At 39.3% G+C, this 22,758-nt stretch overlaps 1 protein-coding gene across 2 annotated transcripts in view; it reads right to left on the bottom strand.

Moving 5' to 3' along the window:
- The window catches only part of MED17 (mediator complex subunit 17), a 30,240-nt gene extending 8,642 nt beyond the window's left edge, over positions 1 to 21,598 (bottom strand). The window contains exons 1-7 of one of the 2 annotated variants that reach the window (XM_043995031.1): positions 21,197 to 21,598; positions 17,464 to 17,630; positions 12,708 to 12,927; positions 9,361 to 9,497; positions 8,738 to 8,822; positions 2,588 to 2,740; positions 649 to 776 (exon numbers count right to left, since the gene is read on the bottom strand). In XM_043995031.1, the coding sequence (XP_043850966.1) occupies positions 649 to 776; positions 2,588 to 2,740; positions 8,738 to 8,822; positions 9,361 to 9,497; positions 12,708 to 12,927; positions 17,464 to 17,630; positions 21,197 to 21,446 (1,140 nt within the window). In that variant the 5' untranslated portion in view covers positions 21,447 to 21,598. The remainder of the gene's footprint in view (positions 1 to 648; positions 777 to 2,587; positions 2,741 to 8,737; positions 8,823 to 9,360; positions 9,498 to 12,707; positions 12,928 to 17,463; positions 17,631 to 21,196) is intronic. The other variant, XM_043995032.1, reaches the window with a different exon arrangement.
- Between the last annotated feature and the right edge of the window lie 1,160 nt (positions 21,599 to 22,758).

The following is a 22,758-nucleotide window of genomic DNA, read 5'->3' as shown; positions in this document are numbered from 1 at the left end:
AAGTCATTTGTCCAATGACAAAGCTAGTAAAGAGCAAAGCCAGAATTTGAACCCAGGTCTCCTGATTAGATATCAAGCACTCTTTCTTTCCACTACACCATTTTTTTTTGGGGGGGGGGGGGTGAGGCAATTGGGGTTAAGTAACTTGCCCAGGGTCACACAGCTAGTGAGTATTAAGTGTCTGAGGCCGGATTTGAACTCAGGTCCTCCTGACTCCCAGGCTGGTGCTCTATCCACTGCGCCACCTAGCTGCCCCTCACTATACCATTCTGATCAAATGTACAGATAAAATCCACACTGGAACCAAAATATATGTTAACAGCTAAAAACTCATATACAATCTGAGTTTTTATAAAGAAAATGCAATTATGTTTTATTTTCTGCTTTATAGCTGGAAAAAAGTTAAAAAGAAAAAAACAAGAAAGGAAATAAGAAAAAAGACTTCAACAACTCTGAAAAATTAGAAATATGTTTGGTAGGTAAGTAGTTTGAGCCTCCAGCCTTCCTGTTTACCAAACCTAAACTAAGAAGCAAATGTTTTGGCCAAAATAAGGCAAGGTATGGCAAAAAAAAGAAGAGAAATCCATATTAATCTCTGACTAGATGTGACTAACTCTATCCCAAGTAAAAAATAGAAATATTCTTTACCTCTCTAATCAGCTGATGTAAATTATGTTCCAGAACATAAAGATGGTCCTCTGTACTTTGCTTTTCAGAAGATTTTTGGGATTTCTTATCATTTGAGGAATGACACAAGGAAATAGATAACTGCAAGCCTATTTACAAAGAAGTAAAGTTATATATTCAGAAGCTTTTCATCCCCCCAGTACATAAACAAAAAAATTGCAAATTGTCTTTGGAAAGTTTTATTACTACAATTAGAAATAACTTTTACAGACAATCACACACTGTTGAATTCACAATCTAATTTTAATGGTCTCTCTGGCATCACAGTTATTAATATTTTGAAAACTGAAATGAGTAGTCACTAATATAATTTCAAAACTATAAATACAACTATTAGATACCAATGATTACAATTACCATTGATCCAATAGGTTTGTTTAGCTTATGCCAGAGGAATGAGAGCCAGCTATTCCTATTGTAATGAGAAATTTTAAACCCCAAACCCATTAGATGCACATTAAAACAGAAAAGAGTTAAAGTCTGGATTAGCATTATTATTATTTTTTTAATTGGTAGGTACAACATTACCTTTGGCCTCACTTTTCTTAAGTGTTATATTTTTGCCTGTCCCCATCTGGACAGGAATAAAATGCTTTATTTCTAAAGATATAGAAACCCTTATGATTAATTTTCAACAATATACCCTCTCTTCACAAATACACCCAAGACAACACAGCAAAAGCTCATAGTATCTACTTACTCTCACTTTTCTAACTCCTTAATACCGATACTTACACTGACATGGAACTGTAAGGTTTGCAAAGTGCTTTACATATTTTATCTCATTTGACCTTCACAACACACTTGTGAAGTAGATGCTGCTATTATCCATTTTATACCAATAAGGAAACTGAGGCTTAGAGAGGTTGAATGAACTGCCTAGGTTCACACAACACAATGTCTGAAGCATAATTTCAACTAAGGTCTTCCTGACTGCAAATCCAGCCCTCTAGCCACTGTGCCATGTACACTCTTACAGGTAAAAAGGCTAAAATTTCGATAGAGACCTAAAATATTTAAAACTGGGGAAATTTATTACCATGCAAAAACCTTTTCTTCATTAAAGCACTATCTATATAAATGCTAGCTATCATGTGATTTCTGAATCTAAGACAATGATATGTTTCAAGGCTGAATGTACTATATTCTAATTTTAAAAATTAGTATTCTGTGTATGTACTACATGTGGTAGCAGTCCACTAAGTAGAATATTTGCTTACCCAGGACACACCAATTTCTGACCATATGAAATAATCAAGTTAACTGAATTTTCATGTACATTTGCAGCAGAATAAGAACAAATGATCTCCAGCACAAGATAATCTGCTTTAGATCAAGAACATTACATAAACTACATCGGCAAAACAATATCCATCTATTTTTAATACAATAGAGTGACATTTGATCAAATAAACTAACTGACATCTCATTTAGACAAATGTATGATTCCACATCAAAAATGCCAAAAAATTGAATCAGTTATACACATCTGGATGTTGCTGAAGGATGTTTCTATACCTTGGGCCATATGTGTGTGTGTGTGTGTGTGTGTGTGTATATAATGTGCATGTGTGTGTATACATACACACATATACATATGTGTATGTATTGCCAAAGGTAGTGACCACCCTAAAACTAACAGTTGTAATTTCCATAAATTACTTTCTCCAGCAAATAATAGAACTGGCAAGGAAATTGGTGTGACATCCTGCATAAACAGAGTCCTCATAGGTCATAAAATTGAATCTGGATGAGGGGGTTAGCTCTCATCCTTAAATACACACTCCCTCTACTCTTAAATTCCTACCTCACAAATCACCATTGCCTACAAAGGCATATGTTGTGCTCCTAGAGACAAAAGTCCTAAAGATAAGTACAAAAAGACCGGGTGGCAACTTACTTGGAAAGGGTTGAGAGATAATTTGGTTCTTCACAACAATGTGAGGAATCTGTGATTTAATCTGAACAGCTTCTCGGGACAGTTGTGCAAAGATTTCTTTACACAAGAGAACATTTTGTGCAGCCTCTAGTTTTGTCTGCCAGTGTGGAGAACCTAAAAAACAAGGACAATTTGTGTATATATATATTTACTGCCTAAACGTGGCGTGCATTAACTAGTCTGCTGCATTATAAAATTTTAAATAATTGAAAATATCTCCTTACTACTGAAAGCTTCTTTCAACTAAAAAAAGCAGAATTTTTAAGTCTCAAACTTGTAAGTAAAGAATTTAAATGGCTACTACAACTGAATTAACTAGGCCTCTAATTTAAGCCATTAGCTGTTGATCAAGACTAATGTCCTAAATATCAATATTAATATATGCTGCTGCAAGTTATCAGCTATTAATATTTCTGATTGTGTGAGCAGATAAAATTATTCCTTCTTTTTCCCAAGGGCTTATTCTGAATCTATGTAATTTCTCTGGACACCCTTGATAGGGCATATAAATGCAAGCCTTCTTGCTCTCAGCTAGTAGAGAGAATTCTATACCAATAAATGAATCCATAAGCATTAATTAGGCACTTCATTGCTATGTGCCAGGCAGTGTGCTAAGTACTTAAGATAAAAAAGACCAAAAGCCCTTATCCTCGAGGGCCTTACATTCCACTGAACTAGAATGCGTGTGTGCACACACAAGTAAAGATAAAACCCATACAAAAGAAATGTGAGGCTTCAAGTAGATGGTGGCCTTTAAAATGAGTCTTCAAGAAAGCTGGGAATTCTAAGGGGCTGAGGTGAGAAGACAGAGTTCCTTGCATGGGATGGCCTGTGCAAAGGTGTGCAAACAAGAGATGGAATCACTATCAAGGAACCACAAGTAGGCTGGTTTGGGCAGAATGCAGAGTAACATAAAATAAGCCAAGTAAGGTACACTGGATTAGCCTAAGTACACTTCCAAACACCACACAGGGGAGCTGATATTTTATCCTAGAGGCAACGGGGGCGGGGGGGGGGGGGGGGGGGGGGGTGGGGGCCAGTGGAGCTTTTGTGAGCTCCACTGTGAGACAGCATGGTCCAATGTGTGTTGTAACATGACTTTGGAAGCTCTGTGTAGAATGGATCAGAGTATGGAGACACTAGAGGCAGAGAGAACAATCAGGAAGCTACTCCAATGGGAGAAGCAAAAGATAATGAGGGGCCTCAGACACTTAACACTTACTAGCTGTGTGACCCTGGGCAAGTCACTTAACCCCAACTGACTCACTAAAAAAAAAAAAGATAATGAGGGTCTGAACTAGGGTAGTGGAGACCTGAGTGGAGAGAAGGAGAAGGTAATCAAAGAGATACTGTATACAGAATCATTAAGACAGCTAACTGATAATGTAGGGTGAGAGAACGTTGTTATTCTTTGTCCTTTGTGCTCAAAGAAGACCAAAATGACATCACTATGTTGGAGTCAAGGTACAGTGTGTCTGACTATGGCTGATCAGACCAACAGAAACTCAGAAGGCTCAACCACAGGTTAGGCACAAAAAGTCTACATGAACATCTGGTGTGGAGATGGCTCTAAATGTGCACATCTCACATTTCTTTTGAGCTACTTTTATTCTGCTTTGCTCACAGAGCACAGCACCTTATATTTGATGTGGGCAAGCCATGCTGGGCAGTACCGTGCCAGTGTCTCCCATGTCTTACAATCAACTCCAAAGTTCTTCAGAGAGACCTTGAGTGTATCCTTGTATCACTTCTTCTAACCACTATTTGAGCACCTACTTTGTGTGAATTCTTCATTAAATAGTCTTCTATGCAAATCTATATTTGACAATCAAACATGGGCAGCCCATCAGAATTGCACTCACTTTGCAGTAGAGTTTGAATGTTTGGTAGCTTAGGTCAAGAAAGGACCTCAGTGTCCATACCTTATCTTGCCAGGTAATGTTCAGAATCTTCCTAAAATAATTCAGATGAAAATAATTCCGTTTTCTGGCATGAGGCTAGTATGCTGTCCAGGCTTCACAGGCATACAACAAGGAGGTCAACATAACTCTGAAGACCTTTGGTTTGGTAGGCAGCCTAATATCTCTTCTCTCCCATACTTCCCCTTCAGAGCCTCCCATACAGTGAGCTAGCTTTGGCAAAGAGTGTGTTAACCTCATCATCTATGTGGAGATCCCTGGAAAGCAAACTGCCAAGGTAAGTGAACTTACCCATAGCATTCAAAATTTCTCCATTTGCTGTAAGCAGTGGTTTCCACATTTGGATGGAGTGGTGCTGGCTGGCAGAGAACCTCTGTTTTCTTGGTGCTAATTGTCAGGCCAAAATTAACACAAGCAGTAGAGAATCGATCCACACTGTTCTAACATGGCCTCAGAGGCTGCACTGAGTACACAATCATCTATGAACAGTCTCATACCAATTCTCTCTCCACTTTAGACTTGTAGCCTTTTCAAGTTAAATAATTTACTATCAGTGCAATAGTTGATCCAGATGCCATTTTCATTTTTAATGAAGGCATCTGACAACAACGATGAAAACATCACACCAAAAAGCATGGGCGTGAGCACAGCCCAGCTTCACTCCATTGGTGATTGGAAAAGCACCAGAGTATCAACTATTATCCAGAACCTATGCAAGCATTCCATCATGAAATTGGCATAAAATACTGATGAATTCTAGGCAACCAAATTTTTGCCATGAACTTCCACAGGCCCTTGAGACTGACAAAAGCCTTGGTTACAGCAACAAATGTTGTGTACAGACCTCTATTCTGTTCCTGGCATTTTTCCTGGAGCTGTTGGGCAGCAAACACCATGCCAACTGCTCCTTGGCCCTTTCTGAAGCCAAGGTGGCTCTCAGATTGACCATATTTTAGGTAAAGGGTCAGTTAATTAAAGAGGATTCTGGCAAAAATCTTGCTGGCAATAACTAAGAGAAAGACACCCTCCCTCCCTCACCCCACCCCCATGATTAGTACAGGATAACCTATTTCCTTTTTCTTTATATAGATGGAAAATGGAGGCATCCTCAATCTGCTGTAGGATAACCTCTTCTTATATAACTTGGAAGATTTCTGTCTGTGGACCAAGCCTTGTCTTGTCAATCTCTGCTGGCATAGGCTCAAGATCAGGCTCTTTGCTTAGTAATGTCATTTAAAACCTCTTCTTCAGTTGAAAGTTTGGCTAAAGAGGGACTGACTGCAATCTGAGGTATTCAATCAATGGCTTCAGCATTGGTGGAAGATAGTCTGTTGAGAACACTATTGAAGTGTTCAGCCCTTCGCTCCAGGATCATTTCCTTATTGCTGGTCCCAGCAGCACTTCAATAGCTGAGATGCACCAAAGGTCTTTGGCCTATAAAAAGCCTTCAGGACACCATAAAAACATTTTGGACTGTTACTACCAGCATAAAAATGAATTTCATCTACCTTCTTACTGAGCCCAGAATCCTGCATCTCTCTTAGCTTTGCCTACACTTTACTTTTGGAGTTATATGCTTACTTTTTAGAGACGATGAGCTATTCTGCTGGTATGACCTGTAGAATTCATGTTTTTCATTTAGTAGCTTCTGAATTTCCCCACCATTTTCATCAAGCCAATTCTGATGTTTGTGGGTGTTCTGGCCCAGCTGAGGAAATGTGATGTTATACACCAAATCTCTGAAAGCTACCCGCTCCTTTTTTGCTCCATTGCTGCCAACACAGATCGTGTTGGCTCAGCTTTCCTTCCAACTGTGTAACAAACTGTTCACACACAGAGAAGGGCTCTAATCTGCTGACTTTGAGTTTTCTGATAGTTGTCATGCCTTGGGGCCACCACCTTTGTTGAATTCAAATGCTTAGGTTGGAGAGGATAAGTCTATGACAGGTCTAGAACTCTGCACCACCTATCACCTTAGATGCCAATGTTTGCTGCAAGGATGCCTCCACCAAGTTTTATTTCATTTAAGTAAATGGAAGATAGTGTTGGCAATAAGAAAGTCATGAGATGCACAAGTCTTCAATAGTACGTGACTGTTACTGTTTCTGACTATTCTCCTCAGTGACTCCCTCAGTTTCTCACTTTCTCTCACAGGGTATATGAGGTATTTAGAAAGGACCTCATACCTTTGGTATGAGGGCTGCTAAGCCCTTTTCAGGTTTGCTCATCCATCTTTGGATGTCCACCTGTCACCTAGCTCTCACCTGTGGCTCCAAGAAGCTATAAGTATTCAAAGGAGACACAGCCCAGTAAAAAATGTCTCTAGAGATGAGCTAGACCATGCTGAGGGGACTGATGGGCCTCAAACCCACTGGTGAATTAGTGAGGTGTCTACCCCAATCATGTGAAGACTTCCCTGTTGGAATAAGGGGATTGTGAATATTTTGTTTCAACAGGCCATAGAGGCGACAGAAGCAGGCACTATGAAGTGCTTAGAGTTTGGTCAGACACCAAAGATGCCAAGGTCATCCACTGCATCCACAGCCATCAGCAGCTGTCGTAACAGAAAGTGAGCAACAGGATGAGGTGGTCAAACTGGATAAAAGGGGTGACCTCAACAGAAAAAGAGAAGCCTAGAAGAGAGGGGGGTCTGGGGTGAGGGTGAAAGAAAATGAGCTCTCTCTTAGACATCCTGAGTTTGAAACGCAGCACACGCTGCTATTGCTGCTGCTGCTGCTGCTTCAGCTTCTGCTGTGGACCTGGAGCTCAACGGAAAGACTAGGGCTGGATATCTAGCTCTGGACACTGAACCCATAGGAGCTGACAAGATCACTCAGGGAAAGTGCAGTGGGGGAAAAGGGGGCGCTATGGCCAGAGCCTTTGGGTATATCCACTTATTGTGACAGAGAAGTCAAGAGTGTCAAATGAAGGGGGATCAAGAATGAGGAATGAGAAAAGGCTATTGGATTTGTCGATTAAGAAACCAATGCTAACTGAAAAGATCAATTTTAATCGAATGAGGAGTTTGGAAACAAAGGGTTAAAGAATGATTGGGGGCAACTTTTTAAAAAAATGAGTATACGGGGCAGCTAGGTGGCGCAGTGGATAAAGCACCGGCCCTGAATTCAGGAGTTCCTGAGTTCAAATCCGGCCTCAGACACTTGACACTTACTAGCTGTGTGACCCTGGGCAAGTCACTTAACCCCCATTGCCCCGCAAAAAAAAAAAAAAAAATGAGTATACACAGCTCTTTCTAGGAGTCTGGCTAATAAGGAAGGATATAGCCTGACATCTTGAGGAGATGGATGAGTGAAGATTCTTCCAACAATAAGGATTTATCAAGCATGTTTGTAACAGCAGGGAAGAAGCCATTAGATACAGAAAGAATGAAGACCAGGGAGGCAGAGGATGACTATGGTACAAACCTTTAAAAAAGATTATATCAAAGGTATAAGTAGAGGGCTCAGCTTTGATGAGAAGAGCTACCTCTACATTAGAGGTAGAATAAAGAGACTGGAATAAAGGAGAACAAAATGGGTGATGGTGATGAGGGTAATATCAAGGGGTTTTAAGATGAAGAAGAGAAGAAGAAGCTCATGGCAAATAGTTTCTATTTTCTAAGTTGTTATGAGGTGAAACCCCTCTATCTAAAGGGGGATAAGGATTTGTGTGGGAGAATTAAGGAGAAGAGAGAACGATTAGAACAAGCACTGTAGAGAATTACAAAGATAGTAAATTATGGAAGGCCTGACATGGCGGTGACAGTCCAGCTGAAGTCTGCTTACAACAATTTGTAGTGAACCCAAATAAAATTAATGTTTTTTTACTTCCTTCAGCACCATTCAAGATTTTATCAGTGTAAAGTTGAATTAGGTCAATATAGAGATTATTAGATTATAGGTATTGGAACATATCTTCACCAATTTGGAAAATTTTAATTTGTTACAACACAGTTCAGCACACAGAAAATGAGGGAAATAAATTAAAATTCTAGTCTATCACATTTGGACAAATGTTATTATTATAGTACTATATCATGTAATAAGCACTAAGTCCTGAAAGGCAACAAAAACATATTTCCAACTGTTTTTATTCAAGTCTCTTACTTTTCTAGCACATAAAAAGTTCTCATTTGTTCCCAAACACAAACTGTAATAAAGACTTGAACTGAATGACTGGAGCACAGCCATACCTGGTTTTGACTTGGGCATAGGTCGTCTGAAGAGGTTAACTGTGCCAAGGTCCCCTATGTCTGATGCTTGTTTTTGAATAGACACCTACGCAATGAGAAAGTGAGAGAAAAATTATATACATTAGTGTTTGTAAATTAAACAGACCTATGGGAAGGCCTCCAGCATGCTGGACACATCACCTATGGAGAGTTTATGGAAGAAGACAGACCAAAATTGCATAGGATGCACTGCAATATCAACTGCAAGAAGGAAGACCTGTGACCCTAGGCAAGTCACTTAACCCTCATTGCCCCACAAAAAAAAAAAAAAAAGAAGGAAGACTTGCATCGAGAACATACTGAGGGGCAGCTAGGTGGCGCAATGGATAGAGCACCGACCCTGGAGTCAGGAGGACCTGAGTTCAAATCCGGCCTCAGACACTTAACACTTACTAGCTGTGTGATCCTGGGCAAATCACTTAACCCCAATTGCCTCACTAAAAAAAAAAGAACATACTGAATCTACTAAAGTACTGATGTATCAATTCATAAACATTTATTAAGTACCTACTCTATAAAGAGCACTGTGATCTGTATGAATTTAGGGCAGAAACAAATTGCATACAAAAATGACTTGTACTGACCTTTATGTATGCAGATCCCTCTAAATCACTTGGAATTTGGACATCAAGTGGGCAGTAATCCTCTGGTATCTTCTTATCCAAATCAATATCTGTGTTTTTTATTACTTCAAATGTGCCATGATGGGGAAAAAGAGATCCTAAAAGGGCATAAACATTAAGAAGAAAACAGGAGGGGATTCATTCAGCAAACACTGAAGTTTATACTGTAACATGCCTACATAAGACACTAACAAATCACATAATTAATTTTAAAATGTTAATATTTTTGGTGATTTAAAAAAAAAAAAACCAACCTTGAACATACAGAAAAATTCCATTAGCTTGAACTACACAGGCAAAAGCATGGATATGGGAGAATTTTTGCTGCACCAAAATTTAGATGATAACAATAACTTTATCTAGTACTTTAGATTTTATAAAGCGCTATCATGTCCATTCTCTAATTTGATCTTCAAACAAAATTTGGTAAGAAAGATAGGTAGCGGGGCAGCTAGATGGCACAGTGGATAGAGCACCGGCCCTGGATTCAGGAGGACCTGAGTTCAAATCTGGCCTCAAGACACTTAACAATTACTAGCTGTGTGACCCTGGGCAAGTCACTTAACCCCAACTGCCTCACACACAAAATAAAAAAGAAAAGAAAAAAAGAATTTAAAAAAAAAAAAGAAAGATAGGTAGCATTAACCCCAATTTTTTCAGAGATTAAATCCTACCAGAGCTAGAATTAGCCCCTTGTTCTGACCACCAGTTGAGGGCTCTTTCTAGTACACCACAATAAGTACTAGTTAGAAATCACATTCTCAGTCTAAATAATGTGGAGATGAAATATGAAAGAAGTTGAGTATCTCTATCACTAAAGCAAAAGTGTTTTCAACCTAGCATTGCAAATAAAGTATCACATACTCCACTCCCTTCTCTCTTCCTAGGGCCTACATCTTTATACATAGTATTTAGGAATTTAACTATGTAAAGTGGAAAACTGTGACGGGAGCTGAATAATTGCTAGTTGACGAAATTATCTCTTTTCTCCTTAATTTCAATTCAGAGGGGCAGCTAGGTGGCACAGTGGATAGAGCACTGGCCCTGGAGTCAGGAGGACCTGAGTTCAAATCCGGCCTCAGACACTTGACACATACTAGCTGTGTGACCCTGGGCAAGTCACTTAACCCTCATTGCCCCACCAAAAAAACAAACAAACAAACAAAACCCAAAAAACTTCAATCCGGAACAGCACATACTCAAGTTAAAAGGCTGGTTAAAGAGCTGTAACCCCAAGTGAATGTAGTTTCAGGGTATTAAGTAGCTTTGAAAATAGTCATAGTTGTCAAATCCCAATGGATAGCAGTGCCTGCTTTGTTTTTTTTTAACCCTATTTGCTTTAAACCCAAAAATTTAAAAAAAATTTTAAATAAAATTTTTAAATAAATAAATTTTTAAATAAATAAATAACCTATTTTCCTCCATTTCTTCATCTGTAAAATAAGCTAGAAAAGAGAGTGGCAAACCACTCTAGAATCTTTGCCAAGGAAACCCCAAATGGAGAATTAAAGATATGACTGAAATTAATGAACAACAACAAATGGCAACTAGCAATGAAGAGCAATGACTAGCAGGGAACACATCAGAGAGTATTTGTAATACATTTGTATTAGAGGTAAGCAACTCTGTGTTGTCAAACTCATGAGCCATCCCTCAATGCACATGCATTATTTCCTGAGCTCTCACTAAGGTTGTCTTAAAGTGTTCCCCATCTGTTCTGTGGATGTCCCCACATATAATATCTATAAAGCCCACTCTTCCCGCACTGTTTTTATTTGTAGAAAAGGAATCTGTTTAAGATTTATAGAAGGGAAAGGTTCTGTGATTACTTTATTTACGTTATTACTAAAAATACTTTTTTTTTAAAACTACACGCCATTGATAGGGCCTTATGGCTCCATCAGTTTGGAATTGATTCTGACCCACAAAACATACATAACCAAGTGGGGCCCAGAATGAGAAAGTCCCTAAGCACTACACTTAGGATACCTCATATTTTCACCCATTAATCTGCCAAAACTATCTCGGGTAGACTACTGCTTAGGAGCAGACCATCTAACATAACATCTCTTTTCATGATTTTGCCAAACATTGTGGTTAAGATCAAAAAAGATAAGGGACGGGGCAGCTAGATGGCGCAGTGGATAGAGCACCGGCCCTGCAATCAGGAGTACCTGAGTTCAAATCTGACCTCAGACACTTAACACTTACTAGCTGTGTGACCCTGGGCAAGTCACTTAACCCCAATTGCCTCACTAAAAAAAAAAAAAAAGATAAGGGACTGACTCCCTTTTGCCTTAAGTCAAAGAAGGCACAGATCAGAGTTCAATTTACTGTACTCTTTACCAACAAAATCTGACCAAATTTCATGTTGCCAACCTAGCTGTAGAATGTTACCTTCACTCTATCCCAACATCCCTCCAAGTCATGTAATTACAAAATTGGAGTTTTCTGGATCCCTGTGCCAAGACCACTGATCTCTTTTTACCATTAGGAGACACTCTATCTTCCAGAGCTAAGGCCCAGCAAGCAAGCTGTGCCCTGAGTTTGGCATAACAGTCCTTTACACTTACCCTCTGCATGAACTCAGTCCAGAACTAATTAACAATCCCAGCATTTGCTCTTCGGCTTTATTTTGTTTTTATTTTATTTTATTTTATTTTATTTCTTAGAGTTAACTGCGGTTGTGATAACCTCTGTGAGCTCTTTGATATTTTTTCAGAGTTACTGTGGTTGTGATAACCTCTGTGGGCTCTTTGGTATTTTCAGAATTAACAGCAATTGCATAGCCTCTGTGATTCTTTGGTCATTTCTTTTCAGATTTGACAGAGTGAAACAAGAACATGCAGAAAATTGTTACCCCATACACAGTAAACTTCCAAGGTTGCAGAGTTTTAGTCCTGTATGAAGGGTCAGTATCACAGTTCTACCTCCTAATTTTTTCACTGGAAATTAAAGATCAGTGTGCATAAGCAGAGAAGCCCTGCCCTTAAACTTTCTGTTAAGCAGGGAACATTAAGCATCACTGAAATTTAAAAAACACACTCTAACCATTGGGAATCAATACTTAGGCTAGAAGCATTCTAACTAAAACAGTCCAGTATTTCCTACTAGCTCATAGAGTCAGGAAAAAACCCATATACTCCAATTTACAGTTCTTTGTTCTTTCTACTTTAGGACAATGCCAATTATAAATGCCCTAACCTATTGAGCATATTAAAATATTAATTCCAGTACAATATGGCATTAATTGTATAGTTAGTTAAGCAGAAATTACATTAATTTCTCCTCTATATTAAATAATATACCTGCACTTCTGTAGCTCAGATCACCAAGAATTTTATCTCCAACTTTTCTGAGTTTCCAGTGCTGTCTTAATCGAAGAAGTTCAGAGTTGAAGTCTCTTTGTCGCTTATTCTCCTGGTTTTCAGTAACTGATTTGGTCAACCTATCCGCCCCTTTCAGAAGGATCTGTGCTGCACCAGCTAGTGACTTTTTCTTTGAAATCAACTGTAAAGTCTGAGGATTCTATCAAAAGAAGAACAATACAAAAAATGATCATTATTTATCACATGGAGAGAAAATGTGGTTTTTAGCAGCAAATGTCACTTTTTTCCCATTAATTTGAATATTTTCTTTGCAAAGACACCAACACAAAGTTTTAATTTAAAGTATATTGAAATTAAAATTATCATTTGGAATAGGAATCAAAGCTTATTCTATCACTGAGCTGTGTTATAGTATTGCTGATTCTACCTCCACAATATCTTTTGCATCTATCTGCTTTTCTCTTCTAACATGGCCAAGACTCTAGTTCAGATTTTCATCAATTTTGGAATAGCCTCCTAATTGGCCTCCATGCTTACTGTATCTCAAATCCCAGTCCACTTTTTGGCTCTAAGAACTGTCATCAAATAAATATTACTGTAAAGGAGGAGGCACTGAGTGTGTAGATCAATTACCTTACCCCATTAATGCAAGTGATAAGATACTAAATCCTATATCTTGATACCCTAACTAGGTATGCCTCAGACATACCTCAATCAATCAATTAAATACTTTAACTGCAAAAAAGTCATTGAAAGCCATTGGATATTCACCCAATGATATGATATGGGATTAGCAGGCTCTTCTGATTGGTTGAGGGACTTCATCACAAACTGTGAAGCCTGTATAAAATAAGCTAGCTAACTTCGGAGTAGGAGATTCCTATATCTGTAAACTTAGGGTAGAAATCTTGTAACTAGCCACTGAGAGGGAATTATTTGTGAGTACAGGGACAGAAGAAGGAGAAGAAGCAACAGCTTCAGTCTTGGTCTTAGTCTCTTCCTCACCTTCCTCCTTGGTTGGTGAAGAACCTTGACAGTATTGCTGGGTATGGGAAATCTGGGCTTCTATGCTCATTAGCATCCTAGAACAGTGGCTACAGACACAGAGGAAAGGTAGATTCAAGCTCTACAAGGAGCCAGTTACAAGGACAAAAGGTACAAGATGTGTAAGGAGAATTTCATGAGTACTCCACAAAGGAAAGAAAAGGCCTTCTAGCAATCAAGAGCTATGAATCATCCCATTGCCATGATTTTTCAATAATCCTGAGCTTACTTTCCCCTGCATTCTGTATATACTGGTGGGAGAATGAGGCACAGTCTTTGGGCCCAGGTGAGGGGTGTGTGTGTGAAAGATGATACTATGTACTGGCAGTTCTTAGTATGTCAATTTAGTAAATGCCTCTTTCTAAAAAATAACTGAGTCTTGGGGGCAGCTAGGTGGCGCAGTGGATAGAGCACCAGCCCTGGGGTCAGGAGTACCTGAGTTCAAATCCGGCCTCAGACACTTAACACTTACTAGCTGTGTGACCCTGGGCAAGTTAATGTCAATTGCCTCACTAAAAATAATAATAATAATAACAATAACAACTGAGTCTTACTGAATATCAATATACAATATCAAATTATAATAATAGGAAGAAACATAACTAGTAGGGACTCATGAGTTAAACATTAGAAAAAATATTCCACCCTCCCCCAACTCTGAAGGCATATCCCTAGACTTTGATGGGACTAGTAGCAGCTTGGCTCTGCCAGTACAAGTAGGAATTGAGAGAGTGAGTTCACAGCTTACAAGTTCCATTGCTTCTGGAAGGGGTATGTCAATTAATTCCTCTATATCCTGGTAACTTCCCAAACAAAAATCATTCAATTATACTGCTCTATTAGAGTATAAACTCCCTGTATTTCTATCCTGTATGTATGGACTTAGAACCATTTTTAGAACACAGTAAACACTTAACATGTTTTTCTTTATTTTATTAATCGGCACATTCACAATAGCTCATCTGCGGCGACTCAGACTACTGAAGTATCCTGTAGAATTGCCAAAGATGAAATAAAACTCCAGGGACTTCCAACCAAAAAAGTCCATTGTGCCTGAATAGAGGGAGGTAGACAAGCTCCCTTAGAACTACTTCAACAAAAACTTAAAAACAGCACTGAACCTAATTATGATCAAGAAGTCTAGCATGCAAACTTCATCCACCTCAGAACTATTAAAAAAGTCAGTCTAAACTCCCAGGGCAACAGGAAAGGTGGCAATAGAAAAGCCAGTGCCAACACAGGCAAACAAGACAACAGCCTCCTAACACAACCAGACAGCATCCAGAAAAATTTGTAGTCTGTAAGATTCTGTGTCTAAAGGCAGTAAGAGCAAAGGATACTCAAGAAAAAGGTACCCATCTTACCCCATCCCGGGACACATAGCAGTGCTCAAGATTTAGTGCTCAGATACCCTTGGCCCAAGGGCTCCAACATCCCTAGTCCTTTCCTGCATTGCCAGAGAAGGCCCTAAGGAACCAATGCTCTGAAACTCAAAGATGCAGGAGGTGGAGATCAGTATGGAAATCCAAGTGGCCCATGTCAAGACCTAGTGGGGATAATCATCCCACCCAAAAGTACAGTAGGAGGCAGAGCTGGTCCCCAGCACAAAGTCTCAATTCAGGCACTAAAGACTAGAGAGATGAATAAAAGCAAAGATACAGATCAGTATAAAGAATATACAAATCCAACCTAGAAAGATAAGAATCCCATTAACAAGTGCATGCAGAAATTCAAATCTAAAATTAGGTTTTCTTCAAGTGACTGTGTGAATATCAAGAAGAAAGGAAGCAAGAGATAAATTGAAAAAGAAAGCTTAAGTTATCTGATTTTTTTTAATGACCTAAAAAAAACAAGTCAAAGAGATTTTTTTTTTTGGTGAGGCAATTGGGGTTAAGTGACTTGCCCAGGGTCACACAGCTAGTAAGTGTTAAGTGGCTGAGGCTGGATTTGAACTCAGGTACTCCTGTTTCCAAGGCCAGTGCTTTATCCACTTCGCATCTAGCTGCCCAAAGAGATAATTTTAAGAATCATTGGTCTCCTTTAAAAATATGATTAAAAAAAGAAAAGCCTAGACACTAAAGTTCAAGAAATCATAAATGAAAACTGTCTAAATCTGTTAGAACCAGAGGGCAAAATAAAGATAGGAAGAATTCATCTTATCTCTTTCCAAAGAAACCCCAATGGAAAAGCCAAAATCAAGCATTTTCAAGTCAAAGAAAAAATACTGCAAGTGTAATGGTTAAATAATTACCACAAACACAAGTTCTGGGTAAGCACATTATCATTTTATCAATTCATACCAGTAAGGGATTGACCAAGAGAGACATCATGGCTACCTATTCAGGTTTTTTATGTAAATATGCCAACCTGCAATTAGACAGGGATAGAGAAAGAAGGATAATCCTGGGGAAGGAATAGTCACAAGCAAAACAAACTTCCTGTTCCCAAAAGGGAGATTATAAAAAAAGGGGAAAAATAAAAGACATAAAAGTAATGAGGCACCTATCAAATGGGAAATGGTGGAAAAAATTGTAATATGGGAAAGTAGCAGAATATGACTATATTATAAGATATGACAAAAGAGATTATTTAAAAGAATTCTGGGACATAGGAGTAACACCAAATGAGCACAACCAAAAGAATAATTTACAAAAAGATAACATTTTAAAGGAAATATCCTTAAGAAGTCTGATCAAAGTCATGATCAGCAACATTTACAGAGAACCTATAATGAAGCACATTACATACTTTTTAACACAGAAGTGATGGTTTCAAGTGCAGAAGAGTCATACATTTCTGAATATGGTCACTGTTGATTTGTTTTGTTTGTACACGGGCTTTTTTTTCCCCTTCTTGTTTTTAATTGCAAATGGGGAGAACTGAGGCAAAGTGGCATATAGTGATGGTGAAGACAAAAAGAGAGACAAGAAAAGAGGAAAGCCATTGAAACATTTTTTTTAAGTGAGGCAATTGGGGTTAAGTGACTTGCCCAGGGTCACACAGCTAGTAAGTGTTAAGTGTCTGAGGCCGGATTTGAACTCAGGTACTCCTGAATCCAGGGCCAGTGCTCTATCCACTTCACCATCTAGCTGCCCCCATTGAAACATTTTTAAAAGTGCAGAAGATAGTTCAGAAGGAAGTCCATACAAGCAAGACAGCTCTGAAAGTAATGTGATTCCTTAAAGCAGTTTAGAGAGAAGATGGATAAAAATTTTTCTGTCACACTGTTAAACTTGTATACTAGAATCTGACAGACTCACAAGATTTTTAGAGTTGGAAGATTATGGATTATTTTATCCAATCTCATCATTTTATAGCTGAGGAAACAAGAAGGGATAGTATATACTTGAGCAAGGAAAAGTTTGAAAAGAAATAAAATAAAAGGCAAGCAGAAGGAGGAAAAAAAATTAGCAGAAAGTTAAAAAGATTGCAAAAATGAATGTTTCATTTGAGTAACCAAGTTTTACATAACTTTGCTAAACTATTTGCCATAAAAAAATATAAAGGTAAAATCATTTCAGGATCTAATTTGTTATTTAAATCATAATTAATTGGCCTAAGGTCAAAGTCTGTGAGAAAACAGTATTTCATACAGTATATAAAATCACATTACTTTAAAGCCTGAAAAAGTTAATGAAAAGCATAAATTACTGAGATTTGACTGTGTTATTTTCTTATAAACATACAGTACCTGCTTGGGAGGAAGTGAATCCTGTGAAACAGGATCAAGAGTCATGAATTTTTTATCCCTGATAATGCTGAGAACATCATAGAGAACACACATCTCAGTCAGGGAGCTTCTCAAATTGTTCCGTACTGAATCCCATGGCCAAAGGGAAGGTTGAAATTTTACCAATCCTAAAAGAAAAGAAATGTACTTTTAGTTATAATGACTAGAAGCCGGAAATCACCTATAAACATATACAAAGAACTAAGATTTTTTAATAAATTCTTTGCTTCAAGTCAGTTATTTTTCTTTTACCCTGTCCCTGTCAATCATTCTGTAAAATGTCTATTAATATTCATTCCGACATTCTGACAAAAAAAAGACATGTCAAGTTTACACAGGTCAAATTCCATTATACCAAACACATCTACAAGTAGACAATAGTTACATTTCAACTTAACGGAATCACTTATAATCAAAAGAATTCTAAGTCACAGACAAAGGTCTACTTATTAAAAAATTCAAAACAGGAAAATTAGTCCAAACCTTTTTGATTTGCTCTAAAAGAATTTGAGTTGAATTCCAGTGAATTCCATAAAGCTGAATGTGTCTAATGGAAAAGAGAATAAAATAATTCTTGTATTTTAAGCTAAATATGTGGGAAAGTTTTTTTCCTGCTCGAAATTGCTATCCAGACTATAAACTTCACATTCAGACAGCTCAAGATGATTTAACACCAGAACTAGTACCGCTAAACTGAAAACTGCTTTTCTTAATTTTTCTCTTGTTTTCTTTTAGTCAACAAATACATTAACATTTATTCAGTATCTATTTTGTGTAAGATCCCATACTTGGGGGTAGTTGGTGCAAAGAAATAAAAGAAAAAGGTAAATCGCTCCAAAGCATAACGATTATTTATAGCAGTAGACACTTGACACTTACTAGCTGTGTGACCCTGGGCAAGTCACTTAACCCCCATTGCCCCACCAAAAAAAAGACCCCATACTTGATACTGAGGATACAAAGATAAAAATCCCAGATCTTAAGAAACTTGAATTCTAAAAAGGGAACAAAATTTTTTTGGTACTATACCTTTGATTCCCCTAGTGTAGAAAATTCTCAGTGAAGAAATTCTCTCTGCAAATGCAGATCAGCACCTGTGCTACAACTTATATATAGTTTTAGCGAGTTGCTTGGAATACTGTGTCAAAAAGCATACTTGAATTCAGACTTTCCTGAGGCCTAGGGGCCTGCTCTCCATCCACTATGCCATACCACTTTGCTACAAATAAAAATATGTTAAAAGGTCAAATAAGATAAGAGCAAAGGAATAGTTTGGCTATGGGCTCTAACAAATGAGAAGGTGAAGAACATTCTGAGCTGGGGCAATCAGGATAGGATTAATAGTAGAGGTGCAACTACACTAGAACTTGAAAAAAGGATTCTAATGGCCAGATATGAAGGGAATTTATTCTTAGTGTGGGGGTGTGACCTACAAACTGGAGAGGGGAGGGGAAAGCAGGATGAAGCTAGAAAGCTAGGAAAGTAGCATGGTATGATGGTAAGAATATTGAACTTCATGGATAGAGCACCGGCCCTGGAGTCAGGAGGACCTGAGTTCAAATCCAGCCTCAGACACTTAACACTTACTAGCTGTGTGACCCTGGGCAAGTCACTTAACCCCTATTGCCTCACTAAAAAAAAAAAAAAGAATATTGAACTTCAGTCAGAAGAATCAGAAGGCCTGCTTTTAAATCCTAGCTTTGGCACTTATTAACTTGACACAACCTCTCTGTGCCTCAGTTGTCTCATAACATAAGGATAAAAATGTTTGTACTGCTAACTTCACATGTTGTAATAAGAACTTTAAACACCTTTAAGTCCTATAACTGCAAGTTAGAATTATTACTACTTCCAGAACACAAAGTATATGAATGATAATAAGTAAAACTATGTTAGCTGAAACTATATCATGCTGGGGACATGAGGCCAGACTTAGGATTTATTCTTATTCTCCATGCATTATAGGGTGACATGATCAGACCTGTGAATTAGGAAAATTATTCTGGTAGTTCTGTGAGAACTCTGTGGAGAGTGGAAAGACTTGCAACAGAGAGACTAGCTATAAGTTATTCCCTTCAAAGCTGAAAGGGACCTCAGAGGTGACTGAGTCCAACCCCCACATTTTACAGATAAGAAAAATGAGGCGCCAAGAGGATAAGAGACTTGCCCAGGATCACACTTGCTAAGTATCTGAGGTAGAATTTGAACCTGGATCTTCCTGATACCAAGTCAGCACTGAGTGCAGGTCATCAATGGAGGAACAAGGAGCAGTCGAGAATGAGACTGCCTAAACCTCATGAAAAAGGGCCATGTAGGTGATAAATAATCCCTTTTATAGAGGCTTTATCCCCTGAAGCTCCAGTTCTCTTGGAACCCTGACACCCATCTTCCAAAACCTACTCTTAGGGTCTGCACTAGGACTTGGGGCGAGTAGGGGACAAAAAGTAGGAGTCTTGTTTTATAAATGTTATATTCTAAACGTAATATTAAATAAAATTGGCATTTCCATATTAATATAAAAAGAGGATTTTACATGAAACCGCAGACCTCTATTATGTGCAGATTGTTTTTCCTTTTAAGTGTAATAAATTCTACCAGTGGCTTTCAAAGCTGTCCTATTTTTCCACGCTTCTTTATAACCTTCCTTCTGTTCTTTTTACATTTCTTAAAGAGGCCTCAATGATCCTTTTTTTTTTTTGCCACCATCTCCTAGAGCTCCCCCCACCACACACATACACATCCTGCCCCTCAGCTGGAAAAATTAAAAAAAGAAAAACAAAGCCCTAATAATAACTATGGCGCAGTGGTTAAAGCGCTGGCCCTGGATTCAGGAGTACCTGAGTTCAAATCCAGCCTCAGACACTTAACACTTACTAGCTGTGTGACCCTGGGCAAGTCACTTAACCCCCATTGCCCCGCAAAAAAACAAACAAACAAAACAAAACAAAAAAAAATAACTATGAATAGTCATACTGCCTGTGTTTGAAAACGTGTTTTGTGCATCCTGAGTATATCACTTCTCGTAGCACGCTTCATCACTCACTGATCCTCTAGAATCCTGGTTGGTCATGACATGGATGAGAGTTCTCAAATGTTTCAAGTTTGTTTGTCTTTACCGTGTTGTTGTTTATGTATAAATTGTTCTCCCGGTTCTGCAGCCTTCACCCTGCAGCAATTCATTTAATAAGTCTTTCGGATTTCTCTCAATCGTTCCCCTTCATTTTTTTTAAAGGCACTATAATATTTCATCGCATTCATATTCCACAATTTGCTCAGGTTATTTACCAACATATGGTCTCACCCTTTTAGTTTCCAGATCTTTGCCATTACAAAAAGAACTGCTATAAATAATCGTTATGCATTGGGGCGATTTACCTTTTTCTTTTATTTCTTTGCACCAACTACCCCCTCCCTATTTTACAATGAAGGAAACTGAGGCTGGGAGAGTGCGTGACGCCGGTATTAAGCGGCAGAGGCAAGCCTGGAGCCCACCCCTCCCCTTCCCCGCCCCGGCCCTACAGAAGAGTTCGGAGGCCCCGGACCACTATCAGGCCGTAAGCTTCTTGAGGGCAGGAACTGTCTGTTCTCTTTCTCGGTATCCCCAGCGCTTAGTCCAGTGCCTTGGCACACGGCTAGTACTTAATAAACATGTACTGAACTGACTCGAACCCTTCAGCGGCCGCCCGAGCCTCACCTTCCTCGTCGTCCTGGTCTGCGCTGCCGCTGGCGCCCGCCCAGTCTTGCGAGTCTCGGTCGGCGCCGGCCGCCTCCTCCTCCTCGGAGCCCGAGCCCTGGCTGAAGTCGATGCGCTGAGCGAGCCGGGCCAGGTTCTGCGACATGGACAGCGGCTGCAGGTAGGTTTCGGTGCCATCCAGGCCCACCTCCTGCACTTGCTTCTCGCAGGCCGACTCGATACTGATGCGCACCGCCCGCACCCCAGACATCTTGGCGGTTCGCTGCGGCCCGGAGCCTGACGCGGATAATGGGAAAAGAGAGAGAAAGACAGAGAGAGAGAGATTCTGAGCCTCGGGACGCCGGGGCCCCAACACAGCTGACTGTGTGAGTATCTTCCCAGAATTCACTGCAGCTGCATACTACGGCGCAGTAGGCGAGCCAAAGTAGGAGGAAAGGCAAACGCCCGGAAGTTCTGCAAATAAATCCTACGGAGGCCGGCAGGGCCCGATTCAGCTACTTCCGAGAAAAGCACTATAATTGAGAGGTGGGCGTGGAAGCCATAAAGATCCGTGCTCAGAGGCGTGTCATGTTTTCAAAGTTACGTGATGAATTTTATTTATGCTCAGTTTACGGAACTTACGTGGTAATGAGGCTTCGGGCTTCCGGCAGAGCGAGTGTTTCTGCCGGTAGGATGTAAGCTTGAAGGATAGTGATGGTTTTATTTTTATCTCGGTCAGAGACGGCCGGCTGTATCTCAGGAAGGGCTGGCGATGGGGTCAGGAAGACCGGGATTCGAGTCTTCCCCTTAATCCATGCTGGCTGTGTGAGCCTGGCCAAGGGTTAACCCCTCAGTGCTTCCCAGAGCTTTCCGAGACTGGGGTTCTTGGACCTTTTTGAGGCATGGGACCCTCTTTGGAAGTCTAGTGAACCCTATCAACTCCTCAGAATAATGTATTTAACTGCATACAATACCTAGGATTGTGAAAGACATTATGTTAATAGAACTAGCAAAACATTTTTTAAAAAGCTTATACCCCCCCCCCAGGTTAAGAACCCCTCTTCTATGACTTTAAATTGCACAAGAGTTGTGGATCTCCATTGGTAGTTTCCTCACCAAGAGTTCCACGCCAATGGAATCATAGAAATATTGGGGAAATGAATAAACTGAACAGTACCATCGTCCTTCAAAGGATGAGGGCAGGGAGAAAGAGAGAGAGAAAGCTCAGGCATGGCAATGAGGGGATGTGCTGAGTAATGTTTCGGAGTCACTCAGTCTCCCAGCCCCAGTTTCCTTAATTGTAAAAGGCTTATTTAGTACCAGTCTAGTTATTGGATATGGATTAATTTGATTGGCTTAGGCTGCATGGATCTGAGCAACTTTTTAAGGCACGTCTATAAAAGGAAATCGAGGAGAAATCATTCTCGCCACTTTTTTGGAAATTAAAGAGCTCTGAATGTGGTTCTATGACAACCGTAAGTCCAGAACTTGGAGTGTCAAACCTTAGTTTAAAATTGTTCATTTGGAGGGGAATGGAGAAAGAATATAAATGGGAGAGTTAGGAAGGGAAAATAGAAAGGAAA

The sequence above is a fragment of the Dromiciops gliroides genome, chromosome 3 (genome assembly GCF_019393635.1).
Source record: "Dromiciops gliroides isolate mDroGli1 chromosome 3, mDroGli1.pri, whole genome shotgun sequence".
NCBI lineage: Eukaryota > Metazoa > Chordata > Mammalia > Microbiotheria > Microbiotheriidae > Dromiciops > Dromiciops gliroides.
Note: the sequence above shows the minus strand (reverse complement) of the source record. Positions and strands in the feature narration are given on the sequence as shown.